Source organism: Physeter macrocephalus, chromosome 2 (genome assembly GCF_002837175.3).
Source record: "Physeter macrocephalus isolate SW-GA chromosome 2, ASM283717v5, whole genome shotgun sequence".
Classification (NCBI taxonomy): Eukaryota; Metazoa; Chordata; class Mammalia; order Artiodactyla; family Physeteridae; genus Physeter; species Physeter macrocephalus.
The window spans coordinates 111,294,776-111,307,936 of NC_041215.1; the positions used below are offsets into that span (position 1 = coordinate 111,294,776).

The following is a 13,161-nucleotide window of genomic DNA, read 5'->3' on the forward strand; positions in this document are numbered from 1 at the left end:
CCCCCAGCCCCGCCCCCCATTCCCTGCATCTGTGCAGCGCTGTCCCCGCCTGAGCATCCCTCCCTCCTCGGAGCCCCTCCCCCTCGGCATCCGGGTGCAGTGGGTGAACCTTCCCCGTGGCCCAGGGCTGCGCTCGTTCCTCGCCACCTGTCCTCTGCCTCCACTCCTGGGGTCCTTGAGGATGGAGATGACACCCCCACGGGAGCGGTTCTGAACTAATCACTTGAGTTCATCAGGATTGGCTGGGACAAGCACGCAGCTCTCTGCTCACCTCCACGCTTTATCCGTCTTGTTCCACATCTTCAACGCCTTCCCTCTCTCTCTGTTCTCTCCAGCTGCTCCAATACTAACCATCCGCTAAGAACAAGCTCAATTCCCACCTCCTCCGTAAAGCCCTCCAGGACTACCCTCTGTTGATTCTTTTCCCTCTGAGATCCTAGAGCACGCTATACCAACCAGTTTTCAGGGGGAAATTCTTTGCCTCTCCTCCTGTGTGTTCATCTTTTCTCTCCAACTCGACTATAGCGTTCTTGAACGGAAATCAGTATTACCGAGTGACTGAATATACTTTTCACGAGTAAGAAAATCAACTTAGGATTTTTTAACTTTACAGTAATGCGAAAGCAATACGCATTCAGTAGAAACTACTTCGACTTTTGAATTTTGAGCTTTCCTCGGGCCCACCGTATGGGGAAAGACACTTCCTCCTGATGCTGGGTGGCAAAGCCCCAGCTCCCCACCAGCCACGCGACCACACCAGGAGACAGCGGATAGATGCAACCACCACGGACCCAGACAAGCACTCTGCTTGTCAGTACAGTAGTCAATAAATTACACGAGATGGTCAGCACTTTATTAAAAAATAGTCCTTGCATTAGATGATTTTGCCCAACTATAGGCTAACCTAGGTGTTCTGAGTGCACTGAATGTAGGTGAAGCTAAGCAGTGATGTTTGACACGTCAGGTGTATTAAATGCATTTTCAATTTATGATATTTTCAACTTACCATGGGTTTACTGGGACGTAACCCCATGGTAAGTTGAGGAAGATCTGTACAACAGAAGCAGCAGCCAAGGAACCAGTAGGAGAAATAATGGTTTTTATTTAAAGACAGTCACGGCATGGAAGCAACCTAAGTGTCCATCAACAGATGAATGGATAAAGAAGATGTGGCACATATATACAATGGAATATTACTCAGCCATAAAAAGAAATGAAACTGAGTTATTTGTAATGAGGTGGATAGACCTGGAGTCTGTCATACAGAGTGAAGTAAGTCAGAAGGAGAAAAACAAATACCGTATGCTAACACATATATATGGAATCTAAGAAAAAAAATGTCATGAAGAGATTAGTGGTAGGATGGGAATAAAACACAGACCTACTAGAGCATGGACTTGAGGACGTGGGGAGGGGGAAGGGTAAGCTGTGACGAAGTGAGAGAGTGGCAGGGACATATATGCACTACCAAATGTAAATTAGATAGCTAGTGGGAAGCTGCCGCATAGCACAGGGAGATCACCTCTGTGCTTTGTGACCATGAGAGGGGTGGGATAGGGAGGGTGGGAGGGAGGGAGACACAAGAGGGAAGAGATATGGGAACATATGTATATGTATAACTGATTCACTTTGTTGTAAAGGAGAAACTAACACACTATTGTAAAACAGTTATACTCCAATAAAGATGTTAAAAAAAAAAAAAAAAAAAAGAAACAGAGAACAAACCAGTGGTTATCAGAGGGGAAAGGGGTCAGAGGAGGAGCAAGATAGGTGAATTAGAAGGATTAGGAGGTACGAACTACCACGTATAAAATAAATAAGTTACAAGAATGTGATGCATGGTACAGGAGATATAGCCAATGTTTTATAATAACTTTATGCAGAGTATAATCTATAAAAATAGAAAATAGGTATGTTGTGTACCTCAAGTTAATATAATATTGTAAGTTACTTATACTTCAATTTTTTTAATGGAAAAATATGGAAAGGTCTTAGGGATGATGTGGCATTTGAACTGGTCTTGAAAGAAAATGGAGGATTCTGAAAAGTGAAGAAGACAGAGAAGGTATTGTGGGTGAAGAGACATCATGAGCAAAGTCCCAGGCGCTTGAACGCACACGGCACATTCAAAACTAGCACACAGATGGGGTGAAGAAAGGTGCAGGTGATAAGCTTGGAAAGATGGGAAAGATATCTGGATGCTTTAGAAAATTTACACTTGATTTTGTAAACAATGGGGAACCATGATTAATTTTTGAGAACAGCGTAGCATGAAAAGATCTGTGTTTTAAGAAAGTAACTCTAGCAGTTTGTGAAATTAGTAACTATAGTTCTCCTTAGCCAAGAAAGATAAAATACATTAACAGAACAACCGCAAAAAAATGCCAGACATTTCATTTTCAGAGTTCCCATATACATTTGTTAGGGATCAGGATGCGGGCTGGCAATGAGGCATGTTGGGTTTCCGAAAAATATAACCAATGGAAACTATACAACCATATAAAATCAACTTTCTGTGACCTATTTTAGCAACTTCTTTGCACTGACTAATCTTGCCGAAGGGTGAATCATAAATTCGGCAGAGCCCATGTCCTGGTGACCTCACTTGTTCTAAGCCTGTAGCAATATTCCCACCTCTACTGGCTCCAAGTCTTTTGAGAAACATCATAATTGAAAAAGCAGTCATTTTAGTATAAGTCCCAAATTTGGCTTTCTTTTTTTTTTTTTTTTTTTTTTTCTTTCTCTAGTGAAAGATGGGGAAAAAGGGAATCAAAACAGAGTAACATAGAACTCCAGATAAGAAACCATACTGCCATGGTTTTTCAGGCAGAGGGACAGTACCAGGTCACCAGAGAGGGAAACCGACTGAAACAAAAGCCCAGCTGACCACTGCCCTTGCCAAGCAGATGAAAATGTGAACACAGGGAGGGAAAAGTCAGTCAGATTCGGGCAGTCTGCTGAGTTTCAGAGCTCCATAGCTAATGCCAAGGAGTTCTTCTAAAACTTTTTTATTTGAAAAATTGCAACAGCAGTTCATCCAGAAGTAGAGTCACAAGGCACGTGGAAATCCTTCTGTGTTAACTAATTTCAACCATACCTATATTCCCATCATGACCGTCCATTACCTCTCTGACTATAGTAATTGGCTCCCACACAACCATAAGTCAAGGCCAGTTCAACAACATCCTAGAATAATATCATTTTAGAGTTGGGAAAGATTATAGAGATAATTTAACCTGCTTCACGAGTTTACAAACCAAAGGCAGTAGACAAGTGATTTTTTCCAAACCTACATGGTGAGTTAGGGGTAGAGCTACGATACAATGCTTGCAAGTCCTTGATGAGTGTTCTTTCCATATAGCCTTACCTTCCTCTACCGTGTGTATATACTTAGAGGGATGAAAGAGAGAGAGAGAGAGAGAGAGAGAGAGTGTGTATATACCTATTTTTCATATTGATAACATATCTAGTGTCCACATGTTCTTATGGCGTTTTATGTTCTTACCTTAATATATGTTTATATTTGGATTGTAATTCTACGGTGTTAGGACCCCATCTTTTTTATCCCACAGGAAATTCCCTGCTGCCTCTGGCTGTATCATTACTTAGTGAACAAGAACAGGGTAACAGCGGTGCAAAGGGGGAAAGGGTTAAGACAGATACTAGTCAGGAGCATGTCTGTAGAGCATGAAGATTAGTGCTAGGACTAAAAAGGAGCCATTTTGGTTGTGGGATCAGGGTCCTCCCTCAGGGCTAGTTCCCAGTCACACCTTGCTACAGCTGCCTAGGGAATGGCAGACCCTGGGATGGCAGGAGCAAGGGAGCTGGCGCTGAGGAAGCTTTGGCCTCCACCACCTACCTTGAGGTTCTCGAGAAATAGCTGCCTTTGAAATGAGGCGATGACGTGTTATTTAATGGATGGGTACATCCTTTCATAATGTATACATATACCAAATCATCATGATGTACGCCTAAGATATCGTACAATTTTGTCAATTATACGTCAATGAAGCTGAAAAAAATAAAAGAGAACTGCTGTTGCCATCTCGCCTTAGATCTATTCCTTCCCCATCAGTTTATGACCTAACCCTTTTGCTATGACTATTCTATCCTCAGGTAATGCAGGTAGTCTTAACTATATTGGATTCAAGCTATACTCCATCCACCTAGTAGGACCCACTGGCAGTACCCTAGCACTTAGCATAGTCTGTCTTTCTGAGGCAATGAAATCTCTAGAATGCATTCACAGGCTTCTGAGTAAGACTGAAAAAGGAAGCCAAAGATGGGGCAAAACTCTGAAGCCTTCTTTCCGTGGTCACAAACCCAGAGGGGTCAGTTCACTTACGCTTTTCTGTATGGATAACATTCAAGAGTGTGAAAGGCAAAGTTACAGTCTTCCTTTTGCAGATTCGTGGGTCCTCTAAAGGACTGTGACCAGCTCGGCACTGTTCATGTAGTAAATGTGCTAAAGGCAGGAAACAATCCTTGCTTAGCTAGACTGCTTGCGTGGGTCTCAGTTTTCCTAACCAGTGATTCCCTGAGGGAGTAATTTTAGTTGATGAACATTATCACCCAGGTCTGTTTCCTCCACACCACTTCCTACCCTCTACTCCCACAGGGACTGCTTGCCAACAAGCCTTCTATAGTGGAGAGTTCTGGAGACGGAGAACTACTGGCTTCCAAAGTAGGGGTCCAGCTCCAGCTTAGGGGTTAAGAGCACAGAGTCTGAAGAAAGACTGCCCAGGTCCAAATCGAGGATCCACTTGTTACTAGCTGGGGGACTGTAAGCACATTACTTAAGCTCTCTGTACCTCAGTGTCCTCATCCTTAAAAAGGGCTCAATAAAAATACCTAGATCATAGGAGTGTTATAGGAGTTAAATAAGCTGCCATCTGCACAGCACTTCAAATAGTGAACAAAGTAAGTGTTTGCTGCTGTTATTGTTATTTTTTTCCTTCTCTTTCCACTTGGGCTCTCTCACTTACCCTGAGGATGAACACACCAGGTGCTCGCATGTTGGCTTTGATAGTAACAAGTAGGCTGTTAATCTCTTTGATGTATTCTGCTCTCATATATACCAAAAACCTAGGAAAGAAGTGATCTTCAAATCCAAAGCAATAGCCTTCTGTAAAGAAACACTATGAGGGAACAGGGAAAAGTTGACGAGTGATGCAAAAAATTACCTCACGTGACTGCCAACTTCAGAAAGACTAAAGGGCACACCACAATTATCTCCCCAGGCTTTGTGCTCACCAAACAGCAGTCAGGTTCCTCTACAAAGGGTAATTGTAACCATGCCTGTGTGACCCCGGAGTCTGAGATGGTATCTGGAGACTCCTCCAAGGCCAGGGCACCATTCTTCCAACACTAGGGGCTACTTTACAAGCCATATCTGTTTGATTCTCTCTTATCACAAGGATAGTGCACAGCAGCCTTTGAGATGAAAGCAAATCTTCATTTCCTGCTGCTAAAGAACTTCACAGAGAGGATGTGCAAGGTATGAGATGCTAGAGGATGGTGCGAGGCCCTCGGAAAAGAGGGTGGAGTTGTTCTTTTTCTAGAAGGACATAAGCCAGCTAAAGAACTAATGTTCTTAATTTATCAGCTTGATTTCAATCAGAAATACATTCATCTCACGTGTAAAAAAATGTTTTCTGGATGTATTATGTTCAGAGCACTGTATTAGGTACTGAGGATAATGCAATGCATAAGAAACAACCCCTTCCTCAGTGACCATAAACTCTGGTGTAGAAGGCAGTAAACAGTTGATGACAAATCAGTATGAGAAATGGATGGTTTATTTCCCATTAACAAACCAGTTAACAGCTATGAGAAAGTACAATGTAGGAAGGCCAATTCAAGAAATATTTATTACGAGGCCATTTTATGAAACTGACTATGCCAGGGAAAACTAGGAGTCATTGGTAGCATCACTTTGCTTCCCATGGATGATTTCCAAATTCAATAGTAATAGTGATAATAATATCATTAAATGTTTAAGACATCTACTAAGTGTTTACTGTGTGCCAAACATGGTTCTAAGAAGCACTTTAGATCTTTTAACCCATTTAATGCTCACAAGTTATTGAGGTAAATACTACTATTATCCCACACTTTATGGCCCCCCCTGCAAAAAAAATTAAGGCTCAGAGAGATTAAGAAACCTGCCCTATGTTACACAGCTAGTAAGTACTGAAACAAGGAATGAAATTCTAACAGTCTAGGTTTATAGTCATTTTTTGAACCAGTATGCTGCTTTGTCTGACCAGAAGGCCTCCTTCAGACAGGCTTGCCCGTTAACCAAACAACGCTTACTATACCCCAGCTACCCAGGGCCCTCAATATGCCAAAATCTGGTTTGCTTTATACCCAAAGCATCATTTATCCTCAGTAAGGCTCACAAGCCTAGTTAATCATTGCCAAACGAGGCAGAAGACACAGAGGCCCTACCTGATGAAGAAGACCCTTGGGCTTGTCGTTATGGAAGGAAAGGGAGGGAACGAGGGTGGCAGAAGAGGAGGAAGGGGCGGTCGAGGAGGAGAAGAACCACTCCTGCTTTAAGTCTTTAAGCTACTCAGGGGACCTCAGAAAAGGGATCCAGAAAAAAAAAAAAATCAACTGGAGAAAACACAAGACTACAAAGTAATAAAGCCCATAAGTAAGAGAGTGACAGGGCTAGACACAAACCCTGATAGCCTTTCCCCGTCTGCCTGTGGTGCCAGGAAAGGGCTTTACAGTGAGGAAAGGGTTCCTGTGCATTTCTTCTGTTTGTTTTGTTACTAAAACTCTGTGCCACGCCGAGAGGGTTGCACCCCCCAGTGTGTAATGTGTCTTCTGTATCTATAGCCTCTAGCAGCTGGCATCTTTTGAACAAATCCACTTTGGCATGGGGACACTCAGAACACAGTGACAAACTGACCCCAAAGCAGACACTATTTGAGCGCGCCCCTGTAGAACACTTGTTTGCAACTTGCTGACCTCCACTGAAGCACGTGTGTATGCGGGCGTGTGCACACGCACATAAACACACACACAGGGCTGAGCCCTGGTGACTCTGGACACTCTACTCCCCTCCCAAAAGCCATTTGATCCTAGGAGAAGCCCCCGCTGGCCAAACTACAAAGATCTGGAGGGCCCTGGGTGGACCCCAGAGACACACTCTTTGTTGAAAACCAGGAGCACTGCCGTGCCATTGCTGGGGTCCCAAGCTCTTCCCTTCACCCCAGAGCCGAGGCGGCCCTCCAGGCAGGTGGCGGTGGCCTCGGGTGTTTGCCTCCCCGCTGCAGCCAGCTCCTGGGCTCTGCAGGGTGGGCTCTGAGGCCACAGGGCCACCTTTCTTCCCTGACTCGCTCTTCTACAAACACTGGATCTGCTGGGCCTGGGGGGAGGGGCAGAGAGAAGCCCCCAGCCAGCAAGTGTGCACGGCGCACAGAGGGGAGGCGTGTGCAGGACGGAGGTGCGCCTCGGTTTACAACGTGGCTGCAGCGTCCGCACTTCCCTGTCTCAGGTGCGACGTTGATTTATTGTTGCTGAGTAACTTCTCGTGGTAGAAACCAAATTTCTTTGAATATATTACATATGTATGTACACACTCGTGTGAAATATATGTACTTTGAGGGGACCTACTTATGTTCCATGGGGAGTCATTCTTTCCCATCAGGAATCTCACCTGCTGCTTTGTGTATCTGGTCAGATTCCTGGCACGTTTTGTTTCCGGTTGTTTAGTAAAGGTGCTCTTCCTGGGATGCACACACACAAAAACACCAAGTTGCCCTCCTCAAAGGAGACCCATGTGACTACATTTTATTTCTTCTGAGGAGCCCTTAGCCTATCATTAACGCTTGTTAATTTTTAGAACAGCTAGAGTGGAGGATGTGAGGATGACGGGCCCTGTCTGGACACTGAATTTGAAGTGCCTGTGGGACACTCCAGCAGAGGTGTTCACCAAAGAGCCGGATACACGAGTCCAAAGCTCAAGGAAGAGATCTGGCCTGACCCCAATCTCCTGGGTCCTCAGCTACAGCTCTGGCCAAGATACCATACCGCCTCCCTCTGCTTTGGGCATATGCCTTCAGGAGAGACAATAAGCCTTTCTTCAGTTTGGATGGCTACTTTCAAAGGTTTTAAAGTGAACTTCACTCAGAGATCTTGGCTGATCTTGACTGGTATGCAGGCGGGTGCTGGCACTTCCTCACCTCTCCCAAATGCTGTGAGAATTACAGTCAGCAGAGTGGGTGACCAGCCGTGAACCTAGAGCTCCTCTCCACCCCCAGCCCAAGAGTGGGCAGCCCATGGGCCCTGCTCGCCCCTGCCCTTTACCTCGTGAGCAACAGGAACAAGATCTCTCTCCCCTGCTCTCCAGAGTACACCAGACGGAGCAGGGGTCAGACACCTGGCAGGCCGTTTCCCCAACTGTATTAATTCCAGGTAGGATGCGTATCCCGTGGATGACCAAAAGGGGGACAGGTTATATTCTATCAATACTTGCAAAGGCCATTGGTTACAGTTTCGTTCTCAAAATACCACTCAGTACTCATAGTTCAACATAATACTCAAACTTTTTAAAATTGAGAATTAAAAAGTAATAATCATGGTCTGTCATATCCTCAAGAGAGAAGCTAAGGAAGCTTCTTTCTTTAGCTTCCTTTAGAGAACCCGAGGAAGGCTGGTTCTTGCATTTACAATCCAAACAAGATTGGAAAGAATAACATTGGAACTATGACATCCTCTTAACTTGGTTTATGCCAGGGATTTAGAATGGTTACAGTGGTTTAGTGATTAAAAAAAAAAAAATCTATGTGAACTCCAAGAAACCAAACAAAAACTGAGGTTGTTTGCTAATCAATGAGTACAACTGTTTGTACGTGAGCCCAAGGCAAAGGTCTCATTCTGCCAGGTACTGAGGTCACAGCAACTTGTTTATCCCCTAATGTCTAGCCAGTTACCAAGCCCTGTGCTTTATAATGTCCTTTTCTTTTTTACTCCCATGATCACCATTTGGCTAGATGTTACAGAGGACTGGTGAAAGTCTAGGAGAGAAGATAAGGAATTACAAGTCATAAATTTGAGTGGGGGAAAAAGAGTATTTTAAAAGGATAGATTTGAACTGGGTGTGAACATAATGTAGCACCTCATAGGCAGGAAGACTGCATTTCCTTAATGGACATACTATACCATATCCTTGCCTCGAGTTATACTTACAAACTAAATGTTATTTATTAAAATTTAATGTAAAATAAGTAAATAAAATACGATGTTAAATGTATCAATGGAGTAGCAAGCAATGATAGAGATTGAAGAAATGCTAAAATAGCAGTTAAGTACATAAAATAGTCTCCCCAGTTAATTAAGCAGAAGCCATCTAAATTAAGAGGTTAAGCAGGGTAACTGAAGAATCATCAGTACAAAAAATGGATAGCCTGTATAAATGAGGCTATAGTGAAGAAAAATGCTGGGGGAAACAGAGAGATGGTTTGTCATGTCTCACAGAAGAGGAAGTTCACGGGTGAGTACATGAGTACATATTCATGTGCATGTGTGTGTGTGTTTATAGAGTACAAGGAAAAAAGAAATCAGGGCCCTGCACCATGAGGTCCTAACCAACCTCTCCAAACGTTTCCTCCCACGACCGCCATGAGATCCTTTGGTCTCCTCAAGGGTCAGCCTGGTTTCCTTGTCTCCCCCCTTGGTCCACACCATAATCCTGACCGAGTGTCCTCCAACTGTGACTCTCTTTCTGCAACTTAGTGTCCTTCAAGGTCCAGCTCAAGTTCCATCACGTCTCACAAGCCCTTCCCGACAAGCCCAGCCCAGAGTGTCTTCCCCTTCCTCTATCCTCTGACAATTGCTGCCACTCACTCATTTTTTTAAAAAAATTCCAACAATATAAAGTAAAACAAGTTCCCTCCCAGGCATTTCAGTTGAGCACCTCCTTTCTCTCACCACTGGGTGCCTTCCTGAGTCTTTGGGAGTGTCTGATCCCCTCAACCTAATGAGAAGTTCTTTAGGGCAGGGACTGTCTCTTCACACATCTTTTAATCCTTCATATCACAAGACTATGGACAAGGTATGAGCTGATCAACATCTACCAATGTGAATAAGCAGTATCATACAATGTTCAAAGGAAAGTACTACATTAATCATGAGAATATTCTGATTCTAACATACAAGATAAGGAAAGGAGAATTAACCGTAGCCTTCTTTTCACTCAGTTCCTCCTAGGAGGAATAAGACTGTAGACTTCAGGTAAGGTAAGTGCAAAGGTAAATGGAAGAGGGGGCGTAAGCAGGCAAAGCCAGACATGGACAATGGAGAGTAAGACTCTCATGAGGTAGATGCAAGAGAGACAAAGGAAAATCAACAATTGTTTAATTGCAGTCAGATATAAAAACATACCCATATTTCCTTGAGCATCTTCTACCTTGTTTGATGAGGACAACAGAAAAGACGGCCTGGTGAAGTGAGGGCCCTGAAGAGATGGTTGTTGCTGCTGCTGCAGAGGCATGGTTTTGAGGACCACCCTCCAGTCCACCTGGGTAATATCTGACCTTGATCGAGCATGGCCGGGCTTAAAAGTAGAAGTCTCATCCAATAAGTCATTCACAGAACGAGGTCTGTCCCTCCGACGCTGACAGATGTTGAAAAAATCAAAGGTTGAAGCTTCCTTTTGTTCCATCCAGGACAGATTATCTGGGGTTGTCCCTTTCTGGACCATAAACTGTTCTTTGGCAGGGAAGACATTTTGAGCTTTGGTTTCTAAGAACCTGGTCTTACAATGGTCCCAGATCATGCCTCCCTTGCTCAGGGAGGAGACATTTCTGATAGCACCATTGTCTATGTTACTGAGGACCTCATGCCCCACCAGTTCAGGGACTTCCTGAATCCCATAAACCTCTGCTTGCTGCACAGCCTTTTCTAGCTTACTATCAAAAGTACTAAAGAAATCCTCAGTAACTTCCAGGGCTGGGCTGATATCATCCACTTCCAAAGCTTCCATGTCACAGGCTCCAAGATGCCTAAGCCTCCTAAGCTAGCTCAGGAAAGGGCTTCATGAACATTCACCCGATGAAGAGAGGTGTTTTGGGCAACAGAGTTCTGGAAACAACTGGAAGGAACTTTCATTCAGCTGCCCGGAGCAGGCCAAGCACAAGGGTGGTTGATGTTTTCCGGGACATTAAAAGCATCTGCTAGATGATAACAGTAATCAACAAAGGTACTGGGAGACAAACATTCCTTTGAGATTATTCTTCAGTGAGACCTCTGTAAAGACAACAGGAAGTGCTTGTCAAGGCAATGTCACCACCATCTTTAATTTCCTGAAAGAAAATGAAAAGAACAACATTGGCACATAGTTCATTGTATTCTGTATCATTGTATTCTATATACATAAATCTGCCCGCTTACTTCCTCATCTTTACATCACTTCCATGGCAGTCATGCCCAAACGTGGACAACACCTACAGAGAAGTTCCACTGTCAAGAGTACACATCACTGAGACTACCCTGGTGGCGCAGTGGATAAGAATCCGCTTGCCAATGCAGGCGACACGGGTTCGATCCCTGGTCCAGGAAGATCTCACATGCTGTGGAGCAACTAAGCCCGTGCACCACAACTACTGAGCCTGCACTCCAGAGCCCACATGCCTAGAGCCCGTGCTCCGCAGCAAGAGAAGCCACCGCAAGGAGAAGCCCGCGCACCGCAATGAAGAGTAGCCCCTGCTCGCCGCAACTAGAGAAAGCCAGCGCGCAGCAACGAAGACCCAACGCAGTCAAATAAATAAATAAATAAAACTAAAAATCTTAAAAAAAAAAAAAGAGTACACATCACTACATCGTATTGGAACTTACACAGAGCAGGGTGGGACTCTTGATAAGGGGAATTAAGGTCAGCAGCTTTTACTCAGAGAAGCCTTTGAGAGCAGCTGTGAAAAGACTGCCCCGGCAAATCTCTGTAATATTGACCTAAAAAAGTTAGCCAAAGAGACTAGGAATTCTGTGACTGCACTTATATCGTAATCAGTCATGAGTCCTGTCACAAACCTTGAAAGCACTGATGGTTTGTCAGGCTCAAAGGTGCAAGGGGGAAGTAGAGAGGGAGAATGGCCCTTTTATTAACCTGAATGTTTTTGTGCTGTGTTTCCTAAGCTTAGATTATGTAATGCCTGATGATGACTCTGGACTTCACAATTCTTCCAGTCATCTTGCAAAAAGGCTTCAGGATCCAAACTCCCTGAGGCTTTGAGGATTGGCCTACAAGTAGGTCCAGCCTTGGGGCTGGGCAGAAAGAATGGTAACGCTAACCACACTGTCTGGGAAATGCTAGATCTCCAAGGCCAGGCCAAACGAGAACAGTGATGCTGTCCAATACGGTAGACACTAGCCATACATGGCTATTTAAATTTAAATTTATTGGGCTTCCCTGGTGGCGCAATGGTTGAGAAGCCACCCGACAATGCAGGGGACACGGGTTCGAGCCCTGGTCCGGGAAGATCCCACGTGCAGTGGAGCAACTAAGCCTGTGCGCCACAACTACTGAGCCTGTGCTCCAAAGCCCATGAGCCACAACTACCGAACCCGCATGCCACAACTACTGAAGCCTGCACGCTTCGAGCCCACACTCCGCAACAAGAGAAGGCACTGCAATGAGAAGCCTGCGCACCTCGATGAAGAGTAGCCCCTGCTCGCCGCAACTAGAGAAAGCCCATGTACGTACGGAAACGAAGACCCAACACTGCCAAAATAAATAAATAAATAAAATAAATATTTTTTTTTAAATTTAGAAAATAAATAAATAAATAAATTTAAACTGATTAAAAATCAAATCAAGTTCCTCAGTCACACTAGCCACACTTCATGTGCTCAACATACACCTTTGTATCTTTCCCAAAAAAACGAACAAAGAAACAAAACAACTAGGTAAGCTTTGTTTTCCTCAACTACTTACAAGTAGGTAAAACTAGGCAATTAGCAACACCTTTGTAAGTTGCTGCAAAGGTACATAAATGTGCTTTCTTCTTTAAAACTGCACAGCTTCTGTGGTTAATTAAAATCATTTTTAGCACTTAGGTCATTAAATCATTACATTTAAATCAATAGCACCAATCTACATTGCTTAATGTGTGTAAGTAAAACTACTATATACAGCCCGTTATTTTAAATGTA

General features: G+C 44.0%; 1 protein-coding gene across 12 annotated transcripts in view; it reads right to left on the bottom strand.

The window, feature by feature from the left end:
- PLEKHM3 (pleckstrin homology domain containing M3) overlaps positions 1–13,161 on the bottom strand; it is a 199,452-nt gene that overhangs the window by 164,654 nt on the left and 21,637 nt on the right. For all 12 annotated transcript variants that reach the window (XM_007110648.4, XM_028481372.2, XM_055089768.1 and 9 more), the window contains exon 2: positions 10,396–11,315. In XM_007110648.4, coding sequence (XP_007110710.2) covers positions 10,396–10,996 — 601 coding nt within the window. In that variant the 5' untranslated portion in view covers positions 10,997–11,315. The remainder of the gene's footprint in view (positions 1–10,395; positions 11,316–13,161) is intronic.